Raw genomic sequence first — 19,174 nt, 5'->3', positions numbered from 1 at the left:
TGAGAGAATTTCAATCTCCAACTGCTTTTGTCTTGTGGTAGTGACTTTTATTATTTATGTTTGTGACATTTCTTACAGTACAGTTGTCAGCAGTGAATGAAAGACTAAAGTCTAGGAGATTATTAAAAAATCAGTGTCACAGTGTTTGTATTATTATATTAGAGGGATGCTGTCTACGTTTAAATACAGGTTTGGCTTGATTTACAAAATGTTCTGTGCATAAAATGTTCTTATGAATTTCTTACTGAATTAGAAAAGGCCTGTTTTATGTATTTTATTTAAATATTCTTTAGCTGGGTATTGGAAATAGAAGTAAATAGCTCTTGCATGAAAACCACAAAGCAACAATAAATACAGACCTTCTCAATGAAATGCCAAACCTACACAGATTATTGCAATCCATTGGATTTTAAGTAACTGTTTTTAATGTATGAATTGCATTTGATCTTAATGCAGTGTACCTTTAAACCACCTGTCTGCTATGGCAATGTCTTTATAATCAAAGATTGATGCTGACCATATGAAGCAAATGTCAGTGGATACCCAGGGGTATGTTGTATTTGGAGTTGATTACATTTTGTTGTTTTTAAGATGTCTATTATAAGCCAGTAAGGTAGATGCAGGCCATATCAGCTAGTCACCCTAAAATTGACCACGAACTTAGCAGATGCTTCTTTCTGGGTTTAGGAAGCGTGCTTTTGTATACAGGATATAAGTGTCGTCCAGATGCTGATTGACAGGTATAGCGATTTAATGTAAATATACCAAGGTAGTGTTTATGCTTATGCAAACGGATATGCTGGCATAGAGCTGCTGTTCTATTTGGGGCCAAAATATCACCCGGGCTTTAAAAATTTGCATTTTGAAGTAGTTTAGCTAGAATCATGCTCCTTGTGGGGAAATGACTGAAATGTTCAGAAAGCAATTGATCCTACAAGTGCTAATGGTTGCGGCCTTTGTAACACCACATTTTGCAGGACCCCTTGCCACCTGAAGCAGTTAAAGAGCAAACTTGAAAGGCACTGTGTGCTGTGCCCTGAATGTCTTCTCATTATGAAGATGAGATGAGGAAGGAAGCTGTGAGAGTAGGAGCAGGAGGAGGAGAGATGCTGGTTGAAGTAGTAATATTGCTCTGTCTGCAGATGCCCCTGTTCTGGTGGATCAAGTAGCTGTCATGACTGACATGTAGTCAACGATTCAGAACTGAAGCACTTGACGTGATACGACAGATAGACCTCCTGCTTTCCTTGGGGGCTGTGGATGCTCCTCAGTAGCACAGCTGTTGGTTTGAACGCTACTAACACCGTGAGCTATTAGAATAGCTTTCCTTTCCAGGACTCTCTGCACTTTTTCTTTTTTTTTCCCTTGAAGAATTGCCCTATGACTTTAGTCTTGATTGTTAGTTAATACACAGCACCTAAGGGGCCTTAGAGATGAATCACTGTGTTTGAGTAGTTGCAATACAGACCTGGAGCACAGACACTCTTCCCATAAGCTCTCCGTTAAGATGTATTTGGGTTTTCATTGGAACATATTCTAAGCAAAGATTATTCTGGCTGCAAAACCTCTTCTAGGCAAAGCAGTTGCTTCCAGCCTCTTCTGTAAGAGTTTTTCAGTTGCCTAACCTTTTGCTTTCTTTTTCAACTCCTAAGGTATCTTTAGTAGGCTTCTGGACACAGTATTGCAATGGACATTGTCAATGTGGGCAGTCGGTATTTCACCAAGGATGGATTGCATGACTTGGGGGTTTAGATGGTGTAAAGGTCCTTTGGCAGCATACAAACGCTTCCCATCCCGGTGACTACAGGATCGTGGTAACCAAATTTTAAGCCAGCGTGTATGTATCTTCAGGATCTCAGTCTAGCACTGGGAAGCAAAGTCGTCGTTCAGCTGGTGGCTGCACTTTGCTCCCTAAACAAGTTTTAAGTGGAACAACCTGGAAAACGTTTCACATGTATTTCACTGTGGGGGGAAAAAAAGCATGAGGTGTGCCGATTTTCGAGACCAGTGTCCTCTAGGAGTGTGTTCACGTCTACACCACAACATGTTATCTCTGTATGTGCTCTGTGTCTCTGACCCTTGTAAATATTTATTCAGCACAAATAGTTGGAAGCTGGGGTCCTGTACAGGGGAACAGTGATCACTACGAAGTTGAAGATTAAGTAGCAAAAATCCTCTACCTGATGTCAAGGAAGAGGTAGCATTCATCACTTTAAGCAGTATTAGTGAGAGGCAAATACTAATATTAAAGTTGTCAGTGGAAAGGGAAGAGCATATAAACATTTTTTTTTTTGTTCTACTGGTGGATGTTAATTGTTGTAAAGAAACCTGTACAGCTTTTCCTCAAGCTAGAGAACTTTAGCACTGAACTACCGAAAGTGTTTTGGCACTGGGTCTCTGTTTTGTCTCATCTCTCCTAGGGCTCTCATTGCACAGTTCATCCTGTGCATTGACAGAAAGCATCTTGGAGAGGAGGTGGTGAGCTCTGGAGCACGTCACTTCCATTGCATCCACAGAATAGTCATCTGCCCATTAAACTTGTTTCTCTGAGAGCAAATAGCAAAATGTAACTTGGAATACTTGTAACTTTAAAGCCATTAGACCAGTTGATAGAATCATAGAACAATTCAGAGAAGAGTCCTCAAGAGATCTGTAGTCCAAGCCCTTGCTCAAAGCAGAGTCTGCTCTGAGGATCAGACCAGGCTGCTCAGGGCTTGGTCTTCGAGAGCAAATGTGCTCTTGAAAACCTCCGAGGACGGAGACTGCACAGCCTGTCTGGGCAACCGGCTCCAATGCTGAATTCTCCTGATCACAAAAAAGTTTTCCCTTCTGTCCAGTCAGGACTTCTCTCATTTTGATTTATGCCTATCGTCCCTCAGACTCCCACCACTCTCCACTGTGAAAAGCCTGGCTCTCCATAGAAAGTCTCCCTACCTCTGAGCTGTTTCTTCATGGAAAGAATAACTTCTCCCTTACCCCATCTGCACTGTTTGTCTCTTGTGTCAATCCGTCACAGTCCTCCAGGTATTCCAGCTTTCCCACCTCTGTGACTGCGCACGGAGCTCCGGTTCTTACTTTTCCTTCATAGCTTCCCGGTTTCAAAAAGGTCTAAAACTTTTGGCTTTCTGTTTATCTACATTTTTTTTTTTTTTTTTTTTTTTTTGTGTCTGTTAAGTCTAAATTCAGATTTTGAATGTCTCTTGGGTTTGGGTATATTTAAGCATTAGCTGATTTTTTGGTTTGTTGCAATTGTAATGGCGGTTCACACAAACTGTCTCTCTCAGCCCCCAAGGGAAAGGAATCTTCATTTTTAATTTTAGCATCTTCAGCTACCTGCTGACAGAGTTTGATTTCCACCTACCACCTCCTCTCTCTCTCTCCCAAGCCCTCTATCTAAGCTAGAAAAAATGAGATCCAAAATCCGACTTGGGCAGCTTTTCCTTTGGCAACAACTCCGTTGTCTTTAAATGGGAATCAAATGTCTATTACTTACTTGGAGTAACCAGTGAGAAGACAACCTGGGCCCTGTTCATAACCGCCCTTATTCCAGGCTTGTAGTGGAATCAACACCGTCTAACTGGCTGGACTCTAAAGCCGTTTAACCTAGATACAGGCCTGTAAAATACAAATATGTATCTCATCTATATATTTCAAACGTTTGTATCAGGCAATATGAATTTGTAGAAATAAAGGAAGCCAAGTGGTAGGAGTTCAGGCACAGACGTAACAGCTGTCTGTTCTTTTCTGAAACAGGAGCACTGTTCCACGGTGGGCAGAGCGCTAAAAAGGTCACCAGAAATCCTAGCTCAGCCACTGACCTGCTGGGTGGTCTTGAGCAAGTCATTGCTCTCTTGTTGCCTCTGTTTCCTCGTCTGTAAAAGCAGATGATCAACTCTGTTGTTAAAGTGCTTGTCACCGGAAAAATGTGCTTAATGCAATGTAATTAACTAATATAACTGATACGTGGTATTACTGATGGGGCATATCGGACCTAGACACGCAAAAGCACTGATGGCATTGCCTTCTCTGATTCAGGCATCATGTTCCGCAAGAAGAAGAAGAAACGCCCGGAGATCTCGGCTCCGCAGAACTTTGAGCACCGTGTCCACACTTCATTTGACCCAAAGGAGGGCAAATTTGTGGGCCTGCCACCTCAATGGCAGAATATTCTAGACACGCTGAGGCGCCCCAAGCCAGTGGTAGACCCTTCCAGGATCACGAGGATGCAACTCCAGCCTATGAAGGTAAGAGAGGAAGACTACTCCGTCCCGTCCCCTGGGCTTTCCTGCTCTTTGGGGAGGCCCAAGTTGAGGTGATGCTCCCATTGTATTTAAATAGGGCTAAGGGTGGGATCTGTAAGGAATTCAGTGGATAGCAGGGTCTGGGCTTTGATAACGCTGGTTTTTGGGGTTTTTTTTTGGCGATAGTGACTTCCTGAGAAATAAGGACAGCAGTACCCTGGACTGCCATAGTGTCACTGTTCAAATAGCCAGCTGGCTGCCTGTCACTGTAGGAAGGACTTGTGAACGCTCCCGTGGTAGCTGACAGGGCCCAGGCTGTGTTCAGCTGTTGTACAGGGAAGCGAAGAGGAGAACTCATGGAGAGACCTGTTTTAGCAAGTTTGTCATTCTCGTGGGTGAGCAAATTTGGCTGTTAATTAAGTTGACAGGGAAGCCTGAGTGGGAGAGAGCGGGGTAGCGCTAGCTTGCTGTTCATGGATGGCTAAGTGAATGGGAGCGGGACTAAACCAGGGTTTAAACTAAAAGGGTTTTAAAGCAGCATTTTAACAGAAAGTGGGACATAGTAAACAGGAGAATGTCCTTAAAGCAAGTCCTTCAGTATGGAGAAACAAGTTACTGATCCTTGTAGATGGGCGCATTTAGAGGGCTGCCGTGCTTGGATGGCTGTTGATAATGGCATCTGGAGGCTGCCTGTTCACAAGTGACGACGGGGACCTGCTCTGTGAAGACAGGCAGGTTCGTGATGGCCTCTTGGAAAAGGAAATGAAAGATGGTGACAGAATTACTGTGTTTAAAGTCTTGCTAGCTTGTGGGAAGTTTTTGTTCCCAGTTAAAAAAAAAACCCTACAGGGGCCTAAAAACTGAAAGGCAAGTTGTAAAATAGAGATGTTACTACTTGATTTTAGGAGGGACATAAAAGAAAATAGTTGCCTATAGTATAGTTGTCTATATATAGTTGTCTATCTGATGAATATATTTAGGTTTTCTGTAGAGATGCTTAAAAAAGGGGGACTAAATGGGACTACATTTTAGTATAATGCAAGTATTAATGCAAAATCAAACCAATTTAAATGGCACATCAGGATCTTTGAGCAGAATGCTGATTTAGAAAGGAAAAACTTGCTTAGGAAGACCAGGTAAAAGAAAAAGGGAGGAGGTATTGCCTTCTGTTTTATGGTGTCCTGAATGTGCTTTGAGGTTCAAAATGTAGTAGGAGATAGGACCACGATCCAGGGAAGAGATAAAATGTGTAATAAGAGACCAACTTGGTGAGATCAGGAGCTCTCTAATGAGCTTAAACTGCAGGAGGATTGCTCAGAAGGGTGGAAACTAGGTCAAGTTATAAAGGGCAAATAGAAAAGAAATTTATGTAGGCAGAAAACTGGAAGGCCAAGGCACAAAGAGATGTTATTCTCAAGGAACATAAAGGGCACTAAGGAAACATCATAAGTACACTGAGGAGGAGAAGGAGGACGAAGGAAAGAATTTGTTCACTGCTCGTTTTGAAAGAAAGTTAATAACAGATGACACTGACAGATCTTAAATGTTTAATGATTTTTCTTCAGTCTTTACTGAAAAGGTTAACTGTGATCAGCGGGCTAACACAATTAACACGATCATGCATGAAGGGATAAGAACGCAGGCTAGACTAAGAAAAGAACATGAACAGAAATGAGACTTCTTAGATAAGTTACATATTTTCAAGTCAGCTGGGCCTAATGAAATTCAAGGAATTGTAGATCAGTCAGAATAATTTCAGTTCCCAGAAAGAGGCTGGAACAAATAAGCAAGTAATCTATTTGCAGCCACTTCCTAGGAGATAGCAGGGTAATAGCTAGCAGCCAGCACAGATTTATCAAGAACAAATCATGTCAAGCAACCCAATTTCCATCAATCACAGGGTATCAGGCTTTCAGTCAGGGGAAAATGATAGCTCTCTCCTATACCTTGACTTCAGCTAGGCTCTTGACACTGTACCTGTGGCATTCCCAGAGCAAACTGAGCCAGTTTTCTCAAGTATTAGGAAAAGCGTACTCAAAAGAATAGTGTGAGGCATCACTGTCAAAATAGAAATGTGCACGAAGAGATTTACTGGAGTTTGTCCTGAGTCTGATACTGGTCAGTACTTTCGTCTATGACTTATTAAACCTGTAGATGGTAAAAGCTGAAAGGAGGTGCAAATCTTCAAGAGAATGAGGATGTGGAATACTCAACAGGCTTTAAAAACTAGAGAAGAATCTTAAACTAATACTGTTTTTTTTTTTTTGCCCCAGTAAGTCCAAGGGAAAATACTCTTAGACTGTGTCATATAGTTGATTATTTCTGGTAAACTTCATTGGAACAAATTGCTGTTCAACGATACCAATCAATAGTCGGTTTTGGTTTGTTTTTTTTTTAAATACTAATTGGCCCTATTAGGTCAAGCCTTTATACATAGAGTCCTGAATTCAGCCATCATAGTTTTTCCTTCTTTTGACATGTACTGTGTGTAGCTTGTAAAGGGTTGCTTTTCTTTTTAAAATTATTATTTCTAAATTTTGCTCAGTAAGGCATGATCTTTGTGAGAGCACTCCGTATAGATTTGGCTCCCATTTGGTTGTTTCTTCATTAATCTGATGCAGTCTTTAAACACAGCTGCAAAGTACAGCTCACTGCTGTCTTCTCTGTCCCCTGGGGTTAGGACTGACTTAACGGACTAGAAGTGCAAGAGGAGTGACTTGAGTCTAATTTTAGGAAGTTTCTAAGTAGTAGGTGAGGTGAGCACTGGAATGGATTTTCTAGAGAGGCCGTAGCATCTGTTCTTGGAGACTTCTTACTAACAAGTCTTTCTGGAATGACTTGTGTTCATCTACTTTGGAATAGCTGACTTCTTGAGACTTCTTCCAACTTTATTTTGAGTTATTCTTTTTTCAGTTTGTAGAAACATTGAACCATCAATGAGCCTTGGAGGAAGCCCTCTTTGTCTCACATCTGCCTGAGCAAGGGTGTGGAGGCATCCTGCCGAGTGCTCTGTGACTTGGGGGTGTACATATTACATCTGTCCCCGCTCAGACTCATTTATGAACGAGTGCTATTAATTGAGTTCATTACTGAGGTAAACTGGTATGTGGTGTTGTGTACACAACGGTATGAGTTGGATTGTCCTTTCCTCACCTCGTTTGACAAAATCTTCTACTCTGCCTTTCATTCTCAGACACTGAGCAAACTGGGTGCTCATTTTGTGCACTGTGATGGCATTCTGTTGAAATTACTGGAGCTCTGTTTTGCACCAGCTAAATATTAGTCTCGGTGTAATTAATTCAGCATCTTTAGAAGATCCCTGGAGTTCAGTTAGCAAACAGGAGATTGCCATCGCTCCAGGGAAGGACTTTCCTCAGGCAGAAATTCATGAAAGTGTAGGAGTGATCCTGTGCTGTGAATTTCTGTGAAGAAATGAAACATTTTGGTTCCCAGCACTAAAAAAGCTTCAGTAAGCTTTTCAGTTCCAGAATAAACAAGGTAGAGCACTACATAATATACCAGCTTCAAGTGTCCTACTTGTATGGTGCTGTTCCTTGTTTGGATGGAAGTCTTGTTCTTCATCGTTTGCTTACAAGGCAGTTGTGAGCTGTTGTGACCCTTTGTTCATCATTTTTAATTATAATAGCTTGGCAGAACAGAGGAGGGATGTAGTGTTGGAACAGCGTGGTCTTCACTGGTCAGGATTAAGATGCATTAGCAAAAATTGTAGAAAGCCAGACTAAGGGAGACTGATTACCACACTACTGAGAGTGCTTCAGGGGAGAGGTGAACCTTGTATTGGAATAGCAAGGTGATTTTTGCAGACAGAGCTTACGGCGCACTGTAACGTCTTCTGAGAACTAATATTCGCAGGAGCTTGTTGAGCCTAAGTTCGTGATTTAGTGTAGCACAATTTCAGCACAAGAGGGTCAGGAGTGCTGGAAACATCCCGGTTTTGCTCTAAAGTTGTCCTTCAGCATATGAGCACAGCAGCAGCATTCGCTGTTCTGGCTGAAAGCACTGCTGCCTCTGACAGAAGGCTGTAACCCAATGGTTCCTTTTTTTTGGTCCCCTCAGTAAAGGACAGCGAAAAAAAGACAGAAAGAAAAATTTCTCTTTTTTTTCCCCTGTGTTTCTTGAGTCTTCTTTGGCTCGACAAACAACATCTAACCTTTGTCAAGATAAACCGAGCCTCAATTTTTACAACTCTTAACTTTTTTCCCCACTTTCCCTGTGTTTCACAGACTGTGGTGAGAGGCAGCACCGTGGAAGTGGAAGGCTATATCTCCGGGATACTCAACGACATCCAGAAGCTTTCTGCCATCAGTTCGAACACTCTGAGGGGAAGGAGCCCCACGAGCCGGAGGAGAGCGCAGTCCCTTGGGCTCCTCGGGGAAGACAGACCCCCAGAGATGTATCTGCAGAGTCCTGAAGCAGACTGGGCAGACAAATACGGAAACTACCTCAACTGCAACGGTGGGACCAAGGTGACCCGGAGGCAGACTATGTGGCCAGACTATAAACCCCGATCAGAAGGACAGTCTCATCCCAACGGTATGGTCACGAAAGCACAGTCTCTCGGCCCTTCGGAGTTCCAGGGCGCTGACGGGAGCTGCCTCCAGCGAGCCTCCGGTTTGCAGCAGATGCCAACCGTGGCAGGGGACGGCGAGAAGGCAGGAAAAAAGAGCTCGGAAGAGTGCTGGCCTCAGCCGTGTCTCGTTCGACAAGGAAACTCCAGGCCCTCAGGGGAGGGCAGCCCTAGCTCCAAGTCAAGGGAGAACAGCTTGAAGAGGAGGCTGTTACGCAGCGTGTTCCCCTCATCCAGCGGCTCAAACAAGTCAGGCCCTTCCCTGCAGATAAAGGTATAGTTACTCGGTATTTTTGAGCGAGCGCAATGTTGACTTTACAGTTCTGGAGGTTACTCGCACAGTTGAACAAATTTAATTGCAAACATCATGCAACCATCTGTTATTGTTATGATTAACGCTGGAATCCAAATAATCCTGGACAGGGGAAACGTGTAGTCCGCCTAAGCTTCACAGAATACACTGCTAGGCATAGCTCAAAATGGCAGCCAGATCTAGATGAGAAAGGCTTGTTAGTGGAGCTGGGCTTGCGGGAGTGTAGGCTGGGAAGGAGGTAGGGCACTTACTCATTTTTGCCCTTCTGTAGTAGCAAAGGCATACCTTAAATGCTGTTATACTAGCATAAATGTGCGTTTGCCGTTTGGGAAATTGCCATAATTGACATTAGTAATGTATTCTTTTGCCCGTGCGAAACAGAACTACATCAGGAGAGCCTGTTGGTTATAGCTGTATCTGCCAGGCTGCCTACGACAGGCGTGTTTGCATCAGCACCCACGGTACCGTCAAACAGGAGATCTGACTGTTGGTTTTCAGAAAGGATGGGACAGCTCATAGCTCCGTCTCCCCCAGGAAAGCTATCCCGAATGAATGACTCACTTCTTATTAAACTAGGAGAAAATCTCTGGTTCCCGTTACCGGATAGGAAATGTAGCCCTTCGGGCCACGGCTTCTGATTCATCCCAGGCTAACCCAGCGCGCGTTGTCCTCGCACAGCTGTTCGGTGCTTCCGAAGGCTGCCCTGGGCTGGTGCTAGGCCAGACTAATTTCTAGCAGGCGTGGAGTCCCTGAACTGGGAGGAAGACAACGGGAGCTCCCGGCCCAACAATACTGACTGTTCTAAAGTGTATTGTGGGCTGGGGCTCTCTCCGACCCAGCTCCTTGCAGTTTGCCTAAGGATCAGGCTCAAGGCTTTCGGGCACAGCCTTCTCCCTGTGGATTCCCTTTCTGAGGGAGCGGGATTTCCCGTGTAGCACAAACGACACTTACTGCTGTCTCGGTGGTTCTGGGCTGATCTATACTGGCTGGAGGCCTGTCCCCGAGTACTTCGGAGGATTGATCGCTTCTTTCCTCTCTAGCAAGAGCATTTTTGCCGTGCCTCAGAGCTGTCGCCAGGACGAGCGGAGGTCACTGGTCAAATGGCACCGTGTGCACATGGATGCCCCTGGGTGTGTTTGAACTCGAACCGTTTGGGAGAGGAGAGGAGTAGGGAAGGCTTTGAGGGTACCTACTCCGTTTCCCTGCTCCAGGGAGGGGTCTGCGCCATCGCTGGCAATTGTTTATCTAAGCTGTTCGTAACAGCCTCCGATGATTAAAACCTTAATCTCCCTCGCAAATGGAGATGATGATGTGTGATTGTAATGTGTAAGAAATGCATAATTGCTGACAAAATGGACAGGGGATATAACGGGCTGAAAATGGGGAGGTGGGCGCCTTGAGAGGCTGCTGACAGTCACCACGGGAAGGTCGAGGGCTCTTTCCTTTCAACCTAATACAGGAGGGAAGGAGTGGGAGAACCAGCGACATCTCAAAATGTCCAGAGACACAAAATGTGTATACAGGGGCTGTCAAATTAGAGGAGCAGGAAATAATACTTACGTGTGGTTAGACAAATGTGTGAGCTTGCGTGCATGTTGCATGCCCTTTTGCATGCTCTAGGTTATATAAAGCTTTTTTTTCCTCTCTCCTGAGACAAAACAAGAATTGGGAAATAAATACTCCGTTGCCATGAGCGTGTCTGTACAGGAGTGCAGGGGTGGCGCTGGTAAATGAGGAGGAAGTCACTTCTGACAGGCGGTTTGTGTTGGCGCACTCCCGCACCCCACGCTAGGAGATACGAAATCATGCTTGCAGGGTCTATATGCGTGTGTGAAAATGTGCGTGTTAGGCTTATGCAGATTTTACTGTGATAAAAATCCTTGATTAAAACCCAAAGTGCATAGAATTAAATTCTATGCAATTATTTTCTGTCTGAGACGTAGAAAATGAGTGCTCTTTTAAAAATTTCTCTACTGGCAGTTTTCAGTTCCCATACCCTTATTATTAACTTTATTAATCATCTGTCTGAATTGTGAGAGAGCAAATGCTTGTTGCTTTGAAGTTTTTATTTTGCCCTATCCTATGAATGATTGGCTTGCTCTTTCTGAAGTTGCTACTTTGTCAGATCCACTATTATTTTACCTATAACTAAGTATATAATGTATTTTATACCTAACCTGCTAGGTGTTGTTGGATTTTAATTAGTCAACATTTCCAGGGTGAGTATTAGCACGTGAAGATTCGCCCTTCTTGGGAGACCTACGCGTAGTGCTGGCATGGGAATGCGTACCCTGAAGCCACGTTACCGCAGGCTGTGATCTTGCTAGATCTCATAAACTACACGGGGTTGGGCCAGCTTGGGACTTGAGTGGGAGGTCTCTGAAAGCTTGGAGTGCTTTGGGAAAGAGCCCTGCTAATCCAAATTCATTGTAGGTCAGTTCTGAGGCAGTGAGACGGCAAGGTGGCTGGTGGCTCTGTGGAGCTCAAGTCTCACGCTGGCCACCCACAGCTGTCCTGGTTCGTGGTGCTTTTCCCAAAACAGAGTGTTGACTGTGTCTGATGGACAGGAATGCTCTGCAGGTACCAGTGGAAAGTGCAGAGAGAGTTTTCAGTAGGCAGAACATAATTACCCTAAGGGAATTAGGCCAAGACATCAAAGTGATTTACAGCTTTGGCATGAATCCTCTTTCCTTTTATATATAGGAAGATCAGAGGCACAGAGGGATAAAGGGTTTTCAAATTCTCTGCAACACAGGTTGCCCCTGAGTTTTGGTGGCAAGGTTGGAATGCTTTTTTGCAGCTGGGTTTTCTTCTGTGGGCTTTGGGTTTTGGTGTTTTTTTTTTTTTAAAGCATATGCTTTAAAAGATCCCTTTTAAACTGCCTCACTTTGGAGGTCCTTAAAGCATAGCACCCATCCTGTAACCGATTCTTGAAGATCTGCATCCATGTGGCTTCCCCTAGTCGTGCAGCATATGTTGTGCAGACCTGGAGACAAGAACCTAGAGCTCTTCACTCCCGTCTGCTATAAAATATACTAGGCCAGAGTGGCGTAACACGCAGCTGATTCCTGACACTTCTTGTTAATCTAACCATCGCTTTTTCTTTCTTCCACTTTCATATTGGTTCTTCTCAAAGCCTAATGCATTCTTCAGGCCCCAGCAGTGGGGTTCACCACGCAGCCCTGCAGCTAAAGCCCAGTCTCTTCCATCAGATCAGCCTGCATCCGATTTCCCCAGGATGATCTCAGAAGCTGGGACCCCCCAGAAATCACCAACAGTGGAGAAGGCAATGGCACTGCCACAAGGCAGGCCATCACCGGCGGGGTCTCCCAGGAACCGGCAGACTCAGACTAGTTCTAGCAACCTTCACCTTCCCCAGGACTCTTCTGCAAAAGGGCAGCTGGCCAGTGAGGACCCGGTGGTTGTGACTCATGAGCAGTTCAAAGCTGCCCTTAGGATGGTTGTGGACCAGGGGGATCCCCGGACATTGCTGGAGAATTATGTAAAGATCGGTGAAGGGTCCACGGGTATCGTCTGTATTGCTCGAGAGAAGCACTCAGGGCGGCAGGTGGCCGTCAAAATGATGGATCTGAGAAAGCAGCAGCGCCGGGAGCTCCTTTTTAATGAGGTGAGTGTAGTGATGAGAGGTGGGGTTTTGCTGTCCACTGCAAAGCCATGGTAACAGCGTGGTAACAAGAAGGGAAGAACAGGAGACATCTTCCTTTTATTAGAATTATGGTAGCACCAAGAAGAAAAATGACTGGGGGGATGGAGGCTACTGCGGTGCACTCGTAGGGTTGTGCATGCTTGTTTTGTTGGATAAGATTAAGTGTTGTTGGTGATTTTGTGGTGGTCAGTTGTCCATTGTGTTTTTACAGGTGGTGATAATGAGGGACTACCAACATGTCAATGTCGTGGAGATGTACAAGAGCTATCTAGTGGGAGAGGAGCTCTGGGTGCTCATGGAGTTCCTGCAAGGGGGGGCCCTCACAGACATTGTGTCTCAGATCAGGTACAAAGCAAAATCCAGAACATCAACCCTCGTGTTCCCACCTGACAAGCAAGAGCAGTAGAATGGAGATTGCTGGGAAGAATAGTTTCCCTCAAAGATCTTGTGTCTGTGGTGCCCTGAAACTGCTACACTTTATAATGTCATCCATTTGAAGTATGCAATAATACTTGTGATGTAGAAGGGAGTTCATTTACAGTGCTGATCCCTTTAGATACCCACTATTCATCTACTCATAGAATCATAGAATTGTTGTGGTTGGAAGAGACCTCAAAGATCATCAAGTCCAACCGTATACCCGATGCCACCATGCCCACTAAACCATGTCTCGAAGTGCCACATCTAAACATTTTTTGAACTCCAGGGATGTTGAGTCCACCACCTCCCGGGGAGCCCATTCCAATGCTTAACGACTCTTGCAGTGAAGAAATTCTTCCTAATGTCCAGCCTGAACCTCCCCTGGCACAACTTGAGACGGTTTCCTCTTGTCCTATGGCTAGTTACCAGGGAGAAGAGACCGACCTCCACCTCACTACAACCACCTTTCAGGATGACCTTCCCTGTAAAACACAGTACTCATAAAGGGTATTGTTTACTATATCTGTTGAATTCTGGCCAGGAAGCTCATTGAATAAGTATTAAAGAGCATGCAGAAATTGTTTTCAGTGGTACGACCTTAGTGAGGTTGAATTTGTGACTAACTCCTCTGGAGAAGCACGGCAGAGCCTTGAGATCTGGACTCCTTCCCAAATTTCATTGCCTAAAGATGGCAACTACTGGACACTCTCCTAAATTTGTTTTTTTTTATCCACGTCACTTCATATTCATTAATGCCCAAAGCATTTCTGCAGGGCAAAAAAGTTTTTCCCAAATGGCCTCTGGAGTCCCCCTCACAAGGTGTTCTCGTGGTGTGGTTACGATGATCGTGTCTTACCCATGACCCTGGAGCACCCTGCTCCTGCTTTCGACCAGTTCCGCAAGGCTGTAAACTGGTGCAGGGAACGCCAATGAACAGACTGACCAAGAAAGTCTGTAGGGCGAGCTTTCCTTTTTTGAAGATTCAGAGTCTTAATTGGATTACAACTAGGTAGTATTGCTAACACTTGTTGTATTTGCCTTTTTTAATCATAGTGTGCCTTTAATTCACTTATGTGCTTTGACTAGCCTTTACTGATCCTGTGGTGGATTTACGGCATATATCTTGCTCTGTTGGGTTCTCTGTTTGGGAAGCGTGTCTGTGATGTGTTTGGGAGACATCAAAAAAGCACATTGTCCTCTGTAGCGTCTACAACCCCACCTGTAAGGAGTGTCTGGGAGACACTTAGCTGGCCAGGCCCTCCAGCATTGAGCTCAGAGGCACAGCTCAGGGTCTGAGAACCAACGTTTAATCCTGAAGAATGCTGAGTTATGGCATTGCAGAACCAGTGAAACTGTTGTAGCCCTTAGCTGGTATTAGAACCAATGGAACCAGAGTTAAAAAAAAAAATGTTCGGAAGAGGTTTATGAAGGGTCTGCGTAGTTTACATCCACCCGTGAGACTGATCTCCATTGTGGGAGCTCAGCCTAGATCGGTGTTATTTTACAAAGCCTTCCTTTGAACCTTTTAATGAATGCTTGTTTTTCCACATAGTAGGAACAGGATCTATTATAACCAAAACATTTATCAAAAATAAGCTGCAAGCCCTTATCAGTTTTTCACAGGGAGGAAAATACCCTCATTCCGCTCATTAAACATTTGCTGAAGGTGATAACTGATTTGCATCTCTAGGAGTGAGGTAATCCTCTAGTAATCTGTTTTACGCTGTGCAGGCACCCAACTGAAACCAAACTCCGTACGTCACAGGCTGAAAATACACCTCTTGTTATCTTCTGGAACGGCAGAGCTCAGAAGCGTATCAGCTTTTCTTGCAGCTCGTGCACTACGAAATGAAAAGCGCTGTTTCTAAATAGGTTAGGTTCTGTCTTGGGGAAGTCCCACGGTTAGCCTTTGTCCCTCTCCCTCTACAGGTTAAATCATAATGGCAAAAGTAGCCCCCCAGCATCCTTCAGACAGATTTGCCATCAGCATGGCACGGTGCAGCCACAACACGGAGTTGTCCTGGTCAGATGGTCGGTTTGGTAGGGTAAGATGTGGAATACCAAACAAGCCATGGAAGTATAAATTTCTCAGCTGATGGTGCAGCCGCCTTCGTGAATGTGTAGCAATTGCCCTTATGCATTTATAAGGTAGTGGTATGCTCTGCAGAGTTCTGCCTTCTGAGCGCTCTCCTCTCCTCAGTCTTACTTGCAGACCTGGATTTGAGGAGGTATCATTTCTGTGCCCTCAACTGAGAGTTGTTTGCAACAACTGCTAGAGACAGGCTGAGAATCGAAAGTACTCAAATTGGGTACTTCAGCTATTCTTTGAAATACTTAACTTCTAGCATTGCTCAGTATAAACGTGCAGAGAATGCCATCATTGTCCCCAGTTACAGGAGAGAATTTTCATTTCCGCCATTTTCACTTACGCTTGATCATGACCATTCTTGTGTTGGTATTCCAAACAGCACGAGCTTCTCCAGATAAGGTTCTTGGTGCTCATACTCAGTGTGCCAACAGAGTGAGTGGTAAAATTGAGGAGTGTCTTCCCTGCTTGTAACCTGTCCTACCTTTAGTTAGGTATGAGTATCCAAAGTGTCTAGCTGCGTGAAACCTCCAAACTAATCCCTGTATTCTCCACCAAATTATGTGTTTAGATGCTTTCTGGATAAAGTTGCAAAATATGCCTTGTGAACAATAGCTTTGCTGTATTTGCTTTAAAAAAAGCTGTCTGAACGGTTACTGCGGCACCTTGGCACGAAGCAGCAGTCTTGCCTAGCAGAACTGCTTGAGACAGCATCTTGCAGAATGAATTTAGAGACAAGATTTAAAATGCAGTTTCTTTGTATTAGACTTCTGAAAACTTAAAATTGCTAACCATCAAGACAAAAATGTTTTGAACACTAAGACAGTCATAGAAGAACAGTAAAAGTGAGATAGTAATGGTCATGGGGAACCAAAACGTGTCTCTGCAATTCAACTTCAAAATTGCACTGTGTGTTTAAAGAGGACCTGTGAACGAGTGCTGCCCGCTGCCCAGCGCAAGGCTGTTAAACTGCTGTGTCTTTAATTTCAGGCTAAACGAAGAGCAAATTGCAACAGTGTGTGAATCGGTGCTGCAGGCTCTGTCCTATCTTCACTCTCAGGGCGTCATTCACCGGGACATCAAGAGCGACTCCATTCTTTTGACACTGGATGGAAGGGTATGTTTCCTCAGACAAATTGTTCCCTGTCTGCTGCTGCTGCAGCCTTAGTCTATCTCCTTATTTCCTTTCTGTTCACGGTCTCTTCTTTGTACCTCTTAGTCCCTTTGTCGTCTTCTTTGTCTTTGGTGCTTCCTTCCATGTTGTTTAAGAATTATTTTTAAGGTTGGTTGCTTTTCTCTTTGCACAGGTCAAACTCTCAGATTTTGGCTTCTGTGCTCAGATCAGTAAAGATGTACCTAAAAGAAAGTCCCTAGTAGGTACTCCCTACTGGATGGCTCCAGAAGTTATTGCAAGGATACCATACACTACTGAGGTAAGGGACCGCTTCCCTAATACCAGAAGAGGTAGCAAATAATAGTCTGAAGTGTCACAGGAAAATAACTGTTGGCTTTTCTAGGAAGAGCCTCTAGAGTCTATTTAAAATATAAATACAACTATGACTACAGATTTGATTGTGATGATATCAGTATTTCCTAAAACAGTAGAAAAACAGGTTGTTCTGCTTCCGGGAACAAGGTGTAAACTTACTCTAAGCTTGGCATAGGCGTGTATCTGCTGTAGGGTAGACAGATGTTAGCAAGGAGCAGCCAGTGACATGATATGCATCAGTAAATCAATCAGTGCCATAAAGGGAAGGGAGGAGAGGAGGGAAGGCACGGATGTGAGCTCTGAAATTAGGGGCAGGTAGCAGCAGACTGATTAGTTTTGTTGACCAACCAACCACGTGTAGCACAAGCAGTTACTTGCAGACCTTTACATGTTGCAACACCAGTGTGGCTCAGTCCTAGGTGGTAAGCTGTCTTTGTTAAACTGCGGTAAGGAGTCCAATAGCGTCAAGGGGGTTAATGATTTACTCGGTAAGTAACGTTTGTCACGGGTGGGGTGTTGTAGTCTTTGTGAAAGCAACAAAGCAAGGACCTGTTGCAATGCACTGTGTGTATTGATGTGACCTTGGCTCCCACAGGTGGATATCTGGTCTCTGGGGATCATGGTGATAGAGATGGTGGATGGAGAACCCCCCTATTTTAGTGATTCTCCAGTCCAGGCAATGAAGAGGCTCCGTGACAGTCCTCCTCCCAAACTGAAAAACTTCCACAGGGTGAGCATACTAGCAAACACTTGTAAACCTGATGGTTATCGTGGGGAAACATCCGTATCAGCCGTTCCCAGTAAAGCTGGCTGTGAAAGTGAGCTTGCTAGGACATGTTTCTTGGGGAACTTCTTTGGCCCTGGTGCCTCCGCGGATGCAAGTTGCTGCTGACAGCTAGTGGCTGCTTCGGGGAGTATCCCCAATAACGTAGGGTCACTTGGGCACAAACGGATAATGCACATCAAAGCTGCTTCAGGTGGACCCAACGGTTCATATCTTGCTGATGTCGGTAGAGTAGCTCATCTTCCAGGGAAGTAAATAGGAGGATCCTTGCTCTTGAGAGTTTCCAGCTTCCCAGCTTTCAGGACTGCAAAGACGGGATTATGGTCAGACCAGGAGAGCTCGACACAGACAGTAGCTCGTGGAGATGCTGCAGCTGCTTTGAAGATGAACTCGGCTTCATGGCTTCTTATGAAAAAGTAGCAGTGAAATAAGAAATACAGTGATTACCTTTTAGTCACCACTTAGAGCAGTCGTTCTTTCATTTCAGTCCAAGCCTCTGAGATCAAATAGCTTCTGCAGCATTCTGAGCTATCCGGCCTTTCCAATTAATCAGAATATCTGCAGCTGCTAAAACTGAATTATTTAACAGCGTAGACTGCTGAACTAACAGCATACACTCAAACATCAACAGCTGCTCTTTCCTCTTTGCCTTTGCAACACTAATTAAAATTTCAAGATCGCATTCTGGACCTGGTGCTTGCACTCCTGAGGCGGTGTAAAGCCGGTTCTGATCTGGATTGCACACCCTGCTTGGTGAGATGACCCTGCCATGGGCTGTGAAAGCCAGAGCCGTTTATAGCCTCGCTCTGCTCCACTTTGTTCTGGGAAGCAAACTGGCTTCCAGCGGACCTCTGGATTGCCCGGTTGGTGGCCATCCTCCCTCTGTCTCCCCGCTGTCCGAGTGGAGCTCAGCACCAGCCATGGATCCAGCCCTCCATTCTAATGACAGTTAATGGCTCACTGTGGTCAGTTACTGTAGTACTGGGTACAACAGGTTAAACGGACCCCACCTGGGATAATCTCTGTGCTTCTCTAAAGCATGGGTAGATTTATTGAGAGAGTGATAAAGGCTGGATCCTGGTGCTCATGCTTAGCTGTGTTGTGCCTTCTCCCTCGAGCAATCGCAGTGAAGTCGTTCAAAGTGCTCATGAAATAAGCAGTAGCTCAGTGTGAACAGTATTTCATGCTCCTCTTCTAAGTTACTCAGAGCTGAGAAAATGCCCTCAGTCTAAAATGGGTGTAATTAGTGGCGTTAAAATAAATAAATATATGCCAAGTTCACTTTTTTATTCTGTTTTAATGGTGCAGAGGATTACCGCCAGCAAGAGATGTGCAGTGCCTTGAAGTGGTTCTCGGCTCTGGCTACTCAACAGGCTTTCACGTATCTTTCAAAGAACAAACCTGCTGAGTCATTTAACTTTTTGATACGCTCTTTTGCAATTTCTTCATCTTCTTGTACCGGCAGCATCAGGTTTCCAGACTCTCAAAAACCTATTTGCTAATCCTATTTAACTACTTTTTCCACAATCAGTGGCCAGTAAAAGAATGAATCGATCAACCCTTCACACCCAAGCCGATGTGCCTTA

General features: G+C 44.6%; 1 protein-coding gene across 2 annotated transcripts in view; it reads left to right on the top strand.

Moving 5' to 3' along the window:
* The first annotated feature begins 4,040 nt into the window (after positions 1-4,040).
* PAK6 (p21 protein (Cdc42/Rac)-activated kinase 6) overlaps positions 4,041-19,174 on the top strand; it is a 15,678-nt gene continuing 544 nt past the window's right edge. Inside the window, exons 1-7 of one of the 2 annotated variants that reach the window (XM_009710649.1) lie at positions 4,041-4,244; positions 8,486-9,103; positions 12,279-12,770; positions 13,021-13,154; positions 16,306-16,432; positions 16,623-16,748; positions 17,400-17,534. In XM_009710649.1, the coding sequence (XP_009708951.1) occupies positions 4,041-4,244; positions 8,486-9,103; positions 12,279-12,770; positions 13,021-13,154; positions 16,306-16,432; positions 16,623-16,748; positions 17,400-17,534 (1,836 nt within the window). The remainder of the gene's footprint in view (positions 4,245-8,485; positions 9,104-12,278; positions 12,771-13,020; positions 13,155-16,305; positions 16,433-16,622; positions 16,749-17,399; positions 17,535-19,174) is intronic. The other variant, XM_009710650.1, reaches the window with a different exon arrangement.

The sequence above is a fragment of the Cariama cristata genome, unplaced genomic scaffold (assembly GCF_000690535.1).
Source record: "Cariama cristata isolate BGI_N322 unplaced genomic scaffold, ASM69053v1 scaffold4762, whole genome shotgun sequence".
NCBI lineage: Eukaryota > Metazoa > Chordata > Aves > Cariamiformes > Cariamidae > Cariama > Cariama cristata.
This window is presented reverse-complemented; position numbering and strand designations above follow the sequence as displayed.